Below are 14,892 nucleotides of genomic sequence, written 5' to 3'. Positions count from 1 at the left end.
TTTAAGATAGTTATCAGGGACACACAGGTCACCACGACCCAGAATGGCAGAGTTCTCATTTATACCTCGGATGAGTCGAAAAAAATACGTAGCTAAAATAGAGATCTCTTCTAAATTGCAGACTGCAGCGTCCATGGATAGTATCCGTACAACCTCAAGTAAAGGAATCTTAAGAATTTCTTCTGAACCCTCTCCACCATAAGGTGATACTTCAACGGATGCGGTGCCCAAACAATAGACCCTAGAGTCTCAGTACTCCGGGTAACATTGCATGCACATTGTTAATGGTGTGATACTTATCACTGTCCGATTATTATAATATGAAAAATCTTAAATATCCATGCTTTCCATGATTCTCCCATGAATGAAATATACATTAAGGACTGTTATTAGACGTGGGTACATACTTGTAGCTCCGGATTTACCTTAGGGCTAAGGGGGGTATATTTCATTGACCCCAGATTGATAAGGAGCTCATGAACGTGAATGAACTTGTATATTTTTAGAGTTTAATTCAAAAAGGATCTTAAATTTCCGGATTGCTTATTTCGTATTCATACTCACAGGTAATCGAAATGGTTTGAAAGCAGATTTCACGGACCGGTAGATATTTGACCCACCTAACATTACGAGCTCTGAGTACATTACGTACCTACATTATTAAGATATATATGTGATATTTGATGAATTTATTATAATTTATAATATCAAATCTAATATTAATCTTTAGTAAAGTTTAATCCTTTAATTTCTTCCAGCGACAATGGCAAATGTCAAACTAATCGTAAACTGCTACAATAATTATGTAAATTATTTGGAATGATCAAACAGAAGACTTCACAAACTTAGTAAAACCGCATAAAGCTTCATCCTCTGATATGCCTTGCTTATATATGTATTATCTTGAAAATGTCAGTTTTGCACTTGCCATAAAATTACCAATGATCACAGATATAATAATTGTTTTATTTATTTAATACAACAAATTGAGTTGGTACATAACAACTTAATAATTCAAGATATTCACAACATGACGTTTCAAATGAACAGAACAGTTAATTCAAATTAGTAGAAAAACTAGCAAAAAGATATAATACAGTAAAATTTCTAAAACAATAAATACAAAGAGCATCTCTAGTTGTGCATTGACCAGCCGCATAGCCCTCGTTATTGGTGACTGATAAGCCTGACACGAGGAAGAGTTTTCACCCAAAATAGGTCATGGCTGCGACCACGCGTTTTGTTGACGAGTGCATATAAATTAAAATTTTCCAGAATATCAGTATAGGAAACTATACTAGGTGAGAGCAGGGAAAAATGCTTTAAAAAGCCTAAGTGACCAATAAGTTTCAAGAGAATGAAAAGCGAACATGCCTCGAGGAAAGCTAGTCGGAAATTACTCGTTTGAGAAATTATCAAAAGGAAAATAGTTATACATTGAGGGAAATTGAGTAAGTCCATTCTACCATCCTCACATTCATTCGGTACCCTGGTTTGTAGAGTCTCATTTGAAGAGAAATGAGCTTATGCTGATACTGATGCTAAGAACACGACACACAATGGGTAAAAGATTTGATCTCCGCATGGGAAGAAGCGATTCGCAGCTCTGCGATGAATGTGAAGTTTTACACATATGTACGTATAGTAGTTCAATGCCCTAAATATGAACGACACATAGTGCAACTGCGAATTGCGGATATCTTTAGGAACGTCGATGACATTGAAAGGTGCCCTGGCGGTGGGTAGGACGGAAGAGCTTGGCAGAACTGTAAAGTTCTTAAACAAAATTGGAGTGAGGGCCTGATCGGCGGAGCCTCTTCTAGATGAGAAGAAGCGATATGACAGCAAGTCGCAGTCAACGCCTTGGTAAAATCATAAAAAAAATATATACATTGAGATAAAGATTTCGAAGAAATTTCTTCTGGACACGCTCTAAAACTAGCTTATAGGAAACCTCATCAGATAATGGACCCATATTCAATAATACTCCGTACTAATGATACGTAGAGTAGAGACGTAAGACAAATTTTTGGATTCTTGAATCTTATTCTTTATTATCCATGAATCATTAAATTTTAAACATTGTTTAAATTTGATTAAGGGACTGCCATTGTAATACGTGTCCGGAATTTTGTACGTATGCAGTTCGCCGTATCACACTTCACCGTGAAACTTTGTATCGGAAAAATATATGTCCGTATATTAAAGACCGTCCAACCTCTTTGGGTCGTATAATCTGACATAAAATTCTTGTCTAAATAAAACACGGTTCTTGTCGGCTTACAGGAAGCCAGCAGGAAACAAATTTTGAAAATAGCCGATGTATTGGATTATTTGTTAGGTTAGTTTAGGTTAAGTTACGTTAGGTTAGGTTAGGTTAGGTTTTTATTCTTGAATTCACAAATTTTGGTAAAATCGGTTATGAAAACCGGAGCGGTACCTTGGACTTGTACCTAAAACACTTATAATAATAAAATACATATATAATAAAAACTACCGAAATACAAGGAAAAGACAGTAGAAAATAGATATGTAATTAAATTAGAAATACATAATAACGCGTATTTTTTTCATCTCGGTGCTATAGAGTTGATCGTATATTACACGGTCATCTCTTTCCGATAAGAAAGCTCACGACGAACTGTGCTACGGTGGAATGTTACACGTACGGTTTACATATTGTAACCATTGTAATATTACGTTTTTGAAATGCTGTTTAATTTTTTTTTAAAGATTTTATTAAATAATCAACAAACGTGATGTTTGCAAGGTCACCCACGATGGCCGCGTGGCTTAAGCGCCGGTCTTTTGTGTCGAGGGTCCCAGGATCCTGGGTCTGGCGAGTACACATTTATTGTTTTTCAATTTGTGTATGAGTCAGAGTATGTACCTAATAGGTTGAGCAAGTGGCTGACATCCATTTATCGTAAAAATAAAATCTGTTAATACAAACCTCCACAGATATATACAGACACATATTATGATCCTATTAGGATCGGACATGGTCAAAAGAAAGAAAGAAGAAGATGTTTACGCGTTTAATATTGATATTTTACGTTCTTTAAAATTGCTAAGCGTAATAATTTGATTGGTAATTAAAAAAATATATATTAAATAATATACTTATAAGTTTATTTATGTAACGCCATTGCCTGGTTAGTTGATGTATTATGTTTGTGCATAGAATGGCTGTTGTATAGAGATTGTTCAAGTCAATAAAAATGCATCTACATAATATATTATTTTACTACTCATGTTCAAAAAGTTAGAGTACGGTTGGCTTCTGGTTTTTAAAAATAAAATAAAATTTTACGTTAGATTATTTACAATAAAAAAACAGTTAGTATTCGATCAGGGTAACCGAAAAGCAATTATTAACTGAGAACAATTAATTATTGGATGTTGTTAGTTTCGGGAATTAAGTAGATATACATATTAATATATCTCGCACTCTCTGGCGACATCCGAAAGACATGTCCCAGCCCGTGTCCGGAAACTTGTACGTATGCAGTTCGCCGTATTACATTTCGATGTGAAATGTAGCATCGGAAATATATGGCCAATATTCATCATAAGAAAAAAGGAAGCAAAAGGAATTGACTTATTCGAAATAAGTCCACGTGGTGATCATTTGAAATTTCACCAAACTAGGAGGGAAATAGTATATTATTAATAATATTTTTATTGTTATCGTTACCTTCAGAAATTTACGAGTATTAGAGCTTCTGACTTCTGAAGGATATTCTTCTTCTTCTTCTTTCACCCTGTCACGTCCCAACATTGGGGCATAGGGCAAGCACAAGTTGGCGCCACTTCCCTCGGTCCATCGCCAACTCCTGTGCCTCCCGCCATGTCAGACCTGCAGCACGTAGGTCGCTTTTGTAGCATCGCTGCAGGGTGAGGGAGGGCCGGCCACGGCGACGGAACCCTTGAGGCTGTGCCACAAGGGTACGAAGTGCCGCACTCTTTGGCGGCATCCGGAATACATGTCCCAGCCACGTGAATCGTCTCTTCGTGATAACTTCAATCACCGAAGGCTGTTGTGTCTGCTCACGAACTCGGATATTTGTAACGCGGTCGTACCAATGTACCCCTAAGATTCTACGGAGACATCGATTCTCAAAGCTCAAAAGCCGTGACTCTTGAAGCTTAGTAAGATGCCATGTCTCACAGCCATACAGGAGCACAGGTAGCACGCACGCGTTAAACAAACGACATTTGGTCGTCACAGAATACAGCCTTGACCTCCATGCGACTCCAAGTTGGTTGAACGCAGAGCCCGCCACACCCATGCGGATTCCAAGCTCACTAGAAATACCACCATCATCGGCAACCGTGGCACCCAAGTACCTGAATCTGGACACCAGCTCGACGGGCAGATCAGAAACCCGCAGAGGAGTGTCGGCGTCGATGCAAGCAGCACTGCACATGGATTTGGTCTTAGCGGCATTCAGATGAAGACCCACACGCATCGAGTTCGCGGCTAGCCTGTTCACGGTCACCTCCAACCTCTCGATCGTCGAGTCAAACACGACTGCGTCGTCTGCATACTCCAAGTCGCACAGTCTTTCTTCGCATAGATCGCTTGTGTCATCATGATGTAGGCGTATCCCACTGTCGGGGCAAACCGTCTTACGCATTATGAAATCCATCATGATGATAAAAAGAAAGGGCGCAAGTACACATCCTTGCTTGACTCCTGACGTGATTTCAAAGAGGTCAGAGGATGTTCCGGCTGCTCTCACGCGACACTCTGTATTGGTGTAGAGAGCACTTATCACGGCGACCAGTTTCCGTGGGACACCATATCCTAGCAGAATTTGCCACAGAGATTCACGATGAGGACTGTCAAATGCCTTTTCATAGTCCACGAAGCAGCAGGCGACAGGTATATTCATCTCTTGGTACTGTTGCAGAAGGCTTCGGAGAGTTGAAATATGCTCTGAGCAGGACTTCCCCGGGACAAATCCACTCTGCTGCGCACGCAAAACGTCCAGCATGGGACTTCTAATCCTGTACAGGAGAATCTGCGCCAACACCTTCCCGGGAACGCTGAGGAGAGTGATTCCTCTGTAATTATTACAGTCTTGTGGGTTACCCTTTTTGTGCAGAGTAACAACGGTACCATCCCTCCAGGCTTTGGGGCACTGCTCCCTTTCCCACACCTCGTGCAGAAGGTCACACAAGGACGGCAATACAGCGCTCAGTCCGCAGAGCAGAAATTCTGCATGGATGCCATCATCTCCAGGAGCTTTCCTGCGCTTCAGTCTTTTGACAGCCTCTTTAACTTCAGCAGTTGTCGGAGGATCTTCGCAGAATCCCGATGCAGTAGTGATTCCGAGGGCGGTGATCTCCGACGGAATATCGAAGGGATGAAAGGAGGTGGGCGATTCAGGACATCACTGAAATGTTGGCGCCATAGCTCCTGGACCTTTGCAGGTTCGGTGACTGTCACTCCGTCAGAGTTGCGTAATGCAGTGACCACTGGACGTTTCTTACCGCAAATTGCTCTGGTGATGCGGAAGAGAGCACTTGGATTATTCTTGCAGGCAGCAGATTCCGCATCCCGAATGAGGTCATCCAGGCGTCGGCACTTATCGCGGCGGGCAGAACGCTTTACCACGCGGTCCATTGTCTGGTATTCCGCGCTGCGCTGTGGGTCGTATGTACCATTGTCTCGCAATTCTTTCAGGAGCTTCCTCTTCTCAATCATCTCCCATGTATGAGGTGACATCCAGTCCGGTCTGTGCGTATGCCGCTCTCCTAATGCAGTAGTTGCGGAGCTCATTATAGCATCCCGGAATAATATCCATTTTCCTTCCAAGGGATCCGAGTCGATGGAAGACGTGAGAGTTCTAGCATCATATAAGCGCTTCTGCAGCTCCAGCTCATAGGTTGCACGCACACGGGTACTTTTCAGTTTTTCCACATCGAGTCTGACCGTCCTTTTGGGTTTTGGGACTCGTTTGAGGTCTATACGGGATTTCCCGACCAAGAGTTCGTGGTCACTGTGGATGTCTGCACCTCTATATGTCCGCACGTCTAGCAGTTCATGCCGGTATTTCGCTTTGACCAAAATGTGGTCGATCTGGTTTCTTGTATTACCGTCTGGCGATGTCCATGTATATTTGTGGATGGTCTTATGAGGGAAAAGACTACCATCAATCACAAGACCATTCATTGAGGCAAAATCTACCAGACGGGAACCATTATCGTTCATTTGGCCAAGACCATGTTTTCCCAGCACAAAGGGTCCACGCGAGGGGTCATATCCTACTTTGGCATTAAGATCACCAAGGATAACTGCATGATCACAGCTGGGGATATTTCCAGCGGCTTCCGCCAAACTTTCGTAGAATGTATCCTTATCTGCATCGCTAGCAGCCTCTGTGGGAGCATAGCACTGCAGAAAAGTGATGGAGCCCGACTTGGTCTTGAAAGTAGCGCGGAGTAGACGTTCGGAGATAGGTTCCCAGCTGGTGAGGCACTTGCAAGCTTCCTTGGACATCAGCAATCCGACTCCACTACGTCGCAATGTGGCGTGTCCGGAGTACAATAGACGAAACCCACGAATAAACTTCTCGCCAATGCCAGTGAGTCGACACTCACTGATCCCGAGAACATCTAACTTGTATTGAGAAAGTATTTCTGTTAGATGCTCGGCCTTTCCAGGGACATTTAGAGTACGGATATTGTAGGTTCCAAAACAAAATCGTTTACCGAATTCAGGCGAGGTCGTCAAGATGGAAACGGGGGTCCGAGGCTTCCCTGTGCTTGGATTAATCTGTTGTTTTAGGGTGTGCAGGTGATCATCCCACAGCACCCGAGTTCACTGGTGGGGCTGCCACCTTAGGGCCCGTGAACATGCCCTGGTTTTCTGTAGGGGTTTTCCTTCCCGTAGCCAGAATGTACCAGTTTTTAGGCGCTGGTGATTCGCCTTGCACCCTCCTCTATCTGCTACAGCATGCTGCATTGCCTAGGGACCCCCACGGAGAGGTTAGAGGTAGGATTTGTTGGCAGAGCTATCATGGATAGTCGACATACTCAGCATTTCAAATGGAAGCACACCTGATCTGGCATCAAGGCATACCCCACTGAAGTCATACCAACCTAAAATATCTAAAATTATGGCATTGCATGAGAGTGAGTTTAGGTGGATGCTATTTTATAAATTCTTAAAATAGGGTCTCCTTAGCAAACTCGGTGTACTTCTTTGAACTTCTATAGATGTATAATCGTATTTTCACTGCTTTTGTATGTTTATATTGGTAACTGGATAAAACAGAACAGCCAGGGAAAAAAGGATATTACTCGTACGATAAGTTTAATAATAATTTAACTGTAAGTATAATATTATATTATTAGTTTGTGTTTTCAGATTAACATGGCGGTTAATGATATAACATACAGCATTGTAATATTGTAATAATAATAAATTGTATACTAGAATGACATCTAAATGGCATTGTTTTGATTATTCGTTATGACTTTATTGTAAGGTCATCAGAAATTCTCGAGAGATTCAAAACTATTATTTTACCTTGAATCGGATTTTATAAAAACATTCAGAATGCCATATGTGTTTATGATGTTTAAATAGAGTTGCCACTTCATTACTTTCTGCACTTCGGCTTTAGGATGACAATGCTATTGTAATATATTCTAAAAATATTTCTTTTACATATGTTTTGTACTTATTTATTTATTGGTACATATATTAATACAAGTAGATATCATTAACACAATCACTGCTGACCTTTTAATTACCACATTTAAATAACACGTTAATTATATCTAATGACCAATTACTCCAAACGCGCCAGTCGCGGTTTTAGCACTAAATGAGTTAAATTTGATCTAATTTTATGCGTGATAATCAGGAAAAGATGCGTATTAGTGTAGTAAAAAGTGTAAAAACGATGCAAAATTATAAAGCATACACTCTACCTACTTATAGTAACTATGAATATAGTATGAATTCAGGGACGTTCTAAGGGTGGCTGCCGCCTGGGTGCTGGCACAAAATTGCCGCCTTCCAATATATTTTTATAATTATTAGATATATGACAAAGGTCAAAGAAAATTTGAAACAATTTTTATAGTACATACATAATTCTGAAAAACACTTTCTGAGAGAATATATTATTATAACCAATAGAAAAAAGAGCGCTGATGAGTAGTTAATAAAATTGACCAATAGTTAAAATTTGTCGCAATTAGTATGTCACTGCGTATAGTGGTAATGCACGGAAGGGGCGTAAACCCGGGAAATGCAGGGTTCGATTCCCCGCCGGGGTGGCTTACTTTTTTCAAAAAAGGATTTTTTCTATTGGTTAATATATATTCTCTCAGAAAGTGTTTTTCAGAATTATGTATGTTCAATAATTAGAATGATACATTCTTAAATCTTGTGAATTATTCGTTGAATAAAAGAAATAGTTAATTATAAATTTTTATAGTCATCAAGTTATGACTTATTATAATATTATGACCTATTAAGTAAATAATGTAATATTTTGAATTATAATGTAAAACGTCTTAAATCGATAGATATGTACGTATAGATGGAGCACGAAAGCAAAATTTATAAACGAATATTTAATGTCATCGGAAAAAACTGCGACGTTTTTTATATGTTAGGTACTTAAGTAATTGAATAACATAAGTATTATAATACGAGTATCATTAAAATGTTTTTTTTCGGACTTTTGCCGCCCTATGAATCCTGCCGCCTGAATAATTCACACACCAGCTAACACCTTGTGTACGATTCAATAGAGTGAGTGAAATTGTGTCATGTCATACACTAGATTGGTGTGAATGGCATGATACTTTCATAACTGATCTCAAAATAGATATTGTGGGGTACTGGAGCTGAACCTGATATATATAAATGCACATTGTAATCACTTAAGTTTAATTAACTGTCAATTCTTGGTGGATGGTATGTGCTATAACTAATTGCACATAAATCCCTTAAGTGCATCACGTAGCATAGATACAATATGCTACAGATTGTATTTTAATTTTGAACTTTTAATGACATCTATTTTTTCAGAACTATGTTCTGTTAGCGAGTTAATCCATGATTAATGATATTTTTTTAATACTTAATACATTTTAAAAACTAACATAATGACATATTATGATACTGGACCAGAATTACGTTAGTTTTAATTTGACATATTGTGTGAACTTTGGATTATAGAAGTTTTTGTCGGAATAAACAATTGTTGTTTTCGTTATTATAATACCAATTTCAGCAAAAAAAAAATATTAACATTATCATACCCACTTTCATAATTATTATAATAATGTATATTTTCACGAAATATATGTTGAAGACTTGTAATGCACACTGTATCACATATTAAACGATTTTTTTTTTTTTTTAATTAAAATGATATTTTTGATATTTGCACCCACGGTGGCCGCGAGGCTTAAGCGTTGGACTATAACGACGTGGGTCCCAGGTTCGAATTCTGGGTCTGGCAAGTACACATATTGTTTTTTAATTTGTATCTGTCAGGGTATAGACCTAATAGGTTGAGCAAGTGGCTGACATCCATTTCTCGTAAAAACCAAAATCTGTTAATACAAACCTTCTACTCTGTGGAGGCTCATATTATGATCCTATTAGGATCGGATATGGTCGAAAGAAAAGAAGAAGATATTTGTAATGTTTTTTTTTTAATTATTTTTCCCATTGTTAAAATACCTATTGGAATGACAAAATATGTATAACTAAAAATAAAAAAAACAAGCATTACAAGGACCGGTTTCTGTCACTTCAATAAAACATTCACAATTAATACAAAATATCCATTCGTATATAAGTCATTGGTACTAATAAATTTTAAGGAATAATTATTTTATTGAATACAAAGACACTTTTAATAGTTAATAATAAATGTTTTTTTACAAGCCAAGGTAAAAGTTAAATGGTAAATAGTCGCATAGTAAGGAGTCTTTATTACAGCTTTATGCATATGCTTAGTACGACATTACGTTTTATGTGTTTTCATATATTATGATTTAGAAGCATGGACTATAAACGAGGCATAAAGCAAACATATATTAATAGTCTTTTGAGTTTTGGTTTTATGTTTTGTATGTATGCTTAAAATGGTTACCTACATGTAAATTGTACGTAAACATTTCACCATGCTGTTACGTCCCCAAAAAGCGAGTTAGTTTAAGTAAAATAGATTATCACTTTCACTAGTTACTTTTAGGTTTTGCAATTACAATTTTAAATAGTCTTTTTACGTGTAAACGTATTATTTACTATTTTATTATTATACAGAGGACTATGGAAATATGACTCTGTTAAAGTCTCTTTTGTTTTGTCAAGAATAGCGAAAAGAGAGCAGAAAACTTCACAGGAGATATCAAATTGAAAGAGAATTACAGTAATACAGATATTACAACTGACAGAGAGACAATTTACAATACAAGTGGTACAATGGTTGACAGAGAACTAACAAATTAATTACGTGTGCAATGGTACATATATTGAATGAAATAATATTCTAGAAACTTCTAATTATAAACACAAATAATATTATATTATTGTTTGTGGTTTTCTGGAAACAATTAGATCAATATTTTAATTAACAATATTATTGATATCAGAGAGGATGCTGTGGTTATCAGAGGAAGTTGCGGTTTCTCTAATTAGAATCTGTTATCTGCTTATTGATCTTATGCATGACAGTGCCACAGTTTGCTCTACAACAAGTGCAATGTTAACAAAACACGTAATAGAAAGCATCAACAATAAACACATTAATCCCTCTCAACTGTGCATATGAGTGGAAATAGTTTCACTATAACATCTTGATTTTTATATGTTACTAGAATGAAGAAGATAAGATTTAAAAAAAGTGATACTCCTCGCACATATATAATTGAAAATTGATTGAAATAGAGGAGCTATTGCAACTAGCATTTTTTGATAGATTCAGGATCATCTACAAAATGGCATCACACGATTTTTGATGTTTTTAACACCTCCCCCCTCTACATTGACACAAAATATTTAAATGACAATACATTTTATGCTTCCCTTCCTACTTCGTTGAAAATAATCAATTTCAATGTAATGTTCTTTTGAAATATTTACATTTTGTTGGTTTTATGATGTCACATTTTATACAACCCTTCCCCTAACTATATCATAAAACATCACATTATAATATACCACCTCAACAGTCACGCGGAAGAAAAATAAGAAGTTATAATGAATAAAATATTGAATGAATAATATATTTTACGTATTGAAATGCTACAAGGCCTAAAATATCCGCGAGACCACTACACATATTAATCCTCGCACCAAAGCAATAAATCCAAAAACCATCATCCGGCTCGGCAGCATCCGGTTCTAAAAACTTGGGAGGGTTTTCCTACTGTCATCCGTATGCAAGGATAATGTTTAATTCCGTATTAATATATTAGGAACAAATTCAGTGGTGTCCTACGTAGTATTGTAGGGTTTATTAAACGTTTATTTAATTTCCAAGAGATGGCTCCATAATTCATGAAGTACAATGACTACTCTCAAGTTTAGTGGCAGTCCTCATAGACTTATGTAAAAAATTTAGTCAGATTCTACCCACAGTTAACATTTTGAATAGCCACCTGAATCGTACACTTTCGCATTTGCTGCAGAAGTCAAGTTGGATGAGGGAATGGGACGACTGGACTCCGGATAATTGGACGCCGCACTGTCGTAGACACGTATACAGAACGTAGACGAGGTATTTTAATCAGTTTCTATCTACTACTTAGTAGTATTAATTCATTTTACCTTAACATAATGTATTCTTTATTACGGATTGAGAATTACCATGCCTAAGTCTCTATATAAAATAAAAAACTCTTTTTCCTTTAGAATTTAAACATATGCACGATTAAATCATTATTTACGTCGGCATATTTACATTCTCACCAACTATTAAATCATAATATAATCATTTAAATATAAATAATAATATTACATATATTTTTATATGTACGTATAAGTACCTAACGTCTATTTATTTTCGAATTCCGTGGCGTCCAGTTGTCCGGTGCCAAATCGTCCTAGACCCTTTGGATAAAGCTCACAAGGACAGATAAATAAGTTGAAACGTGGCTAACATCGAAGACGAATCGCATATCAGACAAAAAATATATCGAATATAATAGTCTTAGCTGTCAATGTATATCATTAATAATTAGTTGACACTGTCAATGTCTTAACCAGGGATTCCAAAACTTTTCTATGTTATGCAACTCTATGAAATATATTATTATTAATATACGTAACCCCATACAAAACCAAAATTACATTAAATTTGAAGTTTGATAAGTCAATGTTTTTTTTTTAAATTTTTTAACAACCGAATGAAATCACCCATTAGTCCATATAGATTGTCTGTGGATAGATTTTGTTGATATAATTGACCAAAAGTAATTAAATTCAGATTCACAAACGTATGGCGACATAATTATACGGAGTTTTTCCACTAAATCTTAGGAATATATTATCAAGTGATGAACATCAAAACTCTTTAAAAAATTGAGCTCTATTTTTAACGTACCTAATTTGTTTTAATACAGAATATTATTTACTCAGATAATATTGAACATACATAATTTTGAAAACACTTCTGAAAAAATGTATTATAACCAATAGAAAAAATCTTTTTGTAAAAAGTAAGACACCCCGCAGGAATCGAACCTGCATCTCTCGGGTATCGCACCCACGCACATATACTAATATGCTAAAGAAGTCATACTTAATTGCGACAAATTTTAACTAAATGGCTTTTTAATACCCACTGAAGCGCTTTCCGAATTGAGCTACTATTGTCGGTCGGTTTTGTATTTTAAATCAAAGTAGGTATTATTTTAATTACTAACCGACGTCAGGGATTACTCCAAGATTTTTTGTTGTAACTTACCTGAACTTGCTAATAATTTTTAATCAACTATTTTTTTTATTCAACCAATAATTAGAATATTACATTCTTAAATCTTGTGAATTATTCGTTGAATAAAAAATTTGTAATTAATATAATATTCTTTATTGAACGTACGCTTTTTGTCAGTCGCTCATTGTCAAAAATAATATAATATGCTATTTAAGGAAAAGTATATCCTGAGTAGCCGCAAACAAAAATGTCTATGACGTCACTGTGTGACCCAAATTTTCATGAAAATCTATCTTGCCTTGATGTTATGAAAATGAAACACAGAATGTCATGAAACTTTATGCATATAAAATATAATATTCCCCACTATTACCCCATACATTTGATATTACTCAAAAGTTTTTGGTTTTCGTCAGCAATAATGTTTTGCAAGTACCGCTCAGCGCTCGGTATGGAAAATTTCACAAATAATAATATTTATACAATAAAATACACACTCATGAATATCTTTGCATGCTCATTAATTTCATTTTCAACTACCTACCTACTTCCCTGATTACTGATAAACTTAGAATTTTAAGACCGGTTAACAACAAAGGTTATTATTATTTTCTCACTGTTATTTCTTGGTTGAAAGATTTGGTATGAAGAAATAACAAATACTTGATTATGTTAAATATTATATTATATTGTATTTTTTATTAATTTACTATTTTAATACCACTTTCATTCTTTCCGATAGATAGTAACTTAATACAGAAGTCAATAGTTTTTCGATTTTTTTTTGTTGTTATTAATATCTACCTCCCTTGGATGAACAAATAATAGGTATTATGTTTGCTCATTTAAATACATTCTTTATTTCGAAAACACATAAAATGACACATAGCGGTGAAAACAATATCAATACGACAGTAGCGAAGGGTGGAGGTATACTGTTAAGATCCGCCATGAATAATGCAAATTAAACTTTGTTAGTCATAAGTGTTTTTATTGAATTAAGACTACAATTTACAGATGGAACAATTAAGCCCTGTCTAAACCAAACCACAATAGTTTTGGTATATTTTGGGCGATACGACAAATTATGCACACTTTTTCATTCATAATTATTTGTTTTAGAAGAATACATATTATTACACATATTGTGGGTTAATTTTTTAAATTCATTAAGCCCTGCTTAACCAAACTATAATAGATAAAAAATATTATTCTATCTATCGTCTATCTATGTATGATTTAATTGCATATAAATATAGTATTTTTTGACTATTATGGCTTGGTTTTCTCAGGGTTTAATTGAATTTAAAAAACTGAGCAACACCATCTGTTAATTGTGGTCTTATATCAATGAAAACAAATACGTATACCTAACTGACAAAGTTTAGTGTGCCTACGTCCACCCTTCGCCACTGCAATACGATGTTTTTCCAATTTAAATGCATGAATATCTGTGATTTTAATGATTAAGAACCCAATATATTGGTGGAAAACTTTAATAATGTATTCTTTGTTCTTTTCCTACGTGAATTTGGTATCTAATGTAGTTCGCGACTACGTACGTTTTTTTAGCACAACGACAAACATGTTGGCTACATCTGCTTCACAACGTTGTTTTTTATACTAAAATATCATTGAAATACAATAAATGAATATTATTATACGACTACGTTTGCAACCGCATTTGAGTAAGCCGGCTCTCACATCTAAACTCGCCTCGTATGTCGCACAGCCATAAATCAAACCTTCCAAAAACGTCGTCCCGGTGTCGCATATGAAGGCCGCGCTCGTAACGTATAGATATTTGGATGCGGTGATCGGTGACACGGTATAGTAATGACCAATTCGTAGGTGTTTGTATGCGTCCTGGCGTCTTCGACTCGCAGCCCGAGAAGTGTGCAACTTGTCGATTGTAACAGTAGATGTTTTTTTCAAACTAAAAAGTCGCATTCGACCAATCTGCGGAGCTCCA

General features: G+C 36.2%; 1 protein-coding gene across 1 annotated transcript; it reads right to left on the bottom strand.

Annotated features, from left to right (window-relative positions):
• Positions 1-5,263: 5,263 nt before the first annotated feature.
• Positions 5,264-6,508, bottom strand: LOC147074289 (uncharacterized). The gene has a single exon (XM_085943945.1). The coding sequence runs from the start codon at positions 6,506-6,508 to the stop codon at positions 5,264-5,266; it is 1,245 nt and encodes a 414-aa protein (XP_085800071.1).
• Positions 6,509-14,892: the final 8,384 nt, after the last annotated feature.

This window comes from Rhyacophila brunnea, unplaced genomic scaffold (assembly GCF_057557595.1).
Source record: "Rhyacophila brunnea isolate RB1 unplaced genomic scaffold, BYU_Rbru_1.0 scaffold_16, whole genome shotgun sequence".
Lineage (NCBI taxonomy): Eukaryota > Metazoa > Arthropoda > Insecta > Trichoptera > Rhyacophilidae > Rhyacophila > Rhyacophila brunnea.
Note: the sequence above shows the minus strand (reverse complement) of the source record. Positions and strands in the feature narration are given on the sequence as shown.

Coding starts and splice junctions, on each gene's coding strand:
- LOC147074289 (XM_085943945.1), bottom strand. CDS start 6,508: ATGTCCAAGGAAGCTTGCAAGTGCCTCACCAGCTGGGAACCTATCTCC.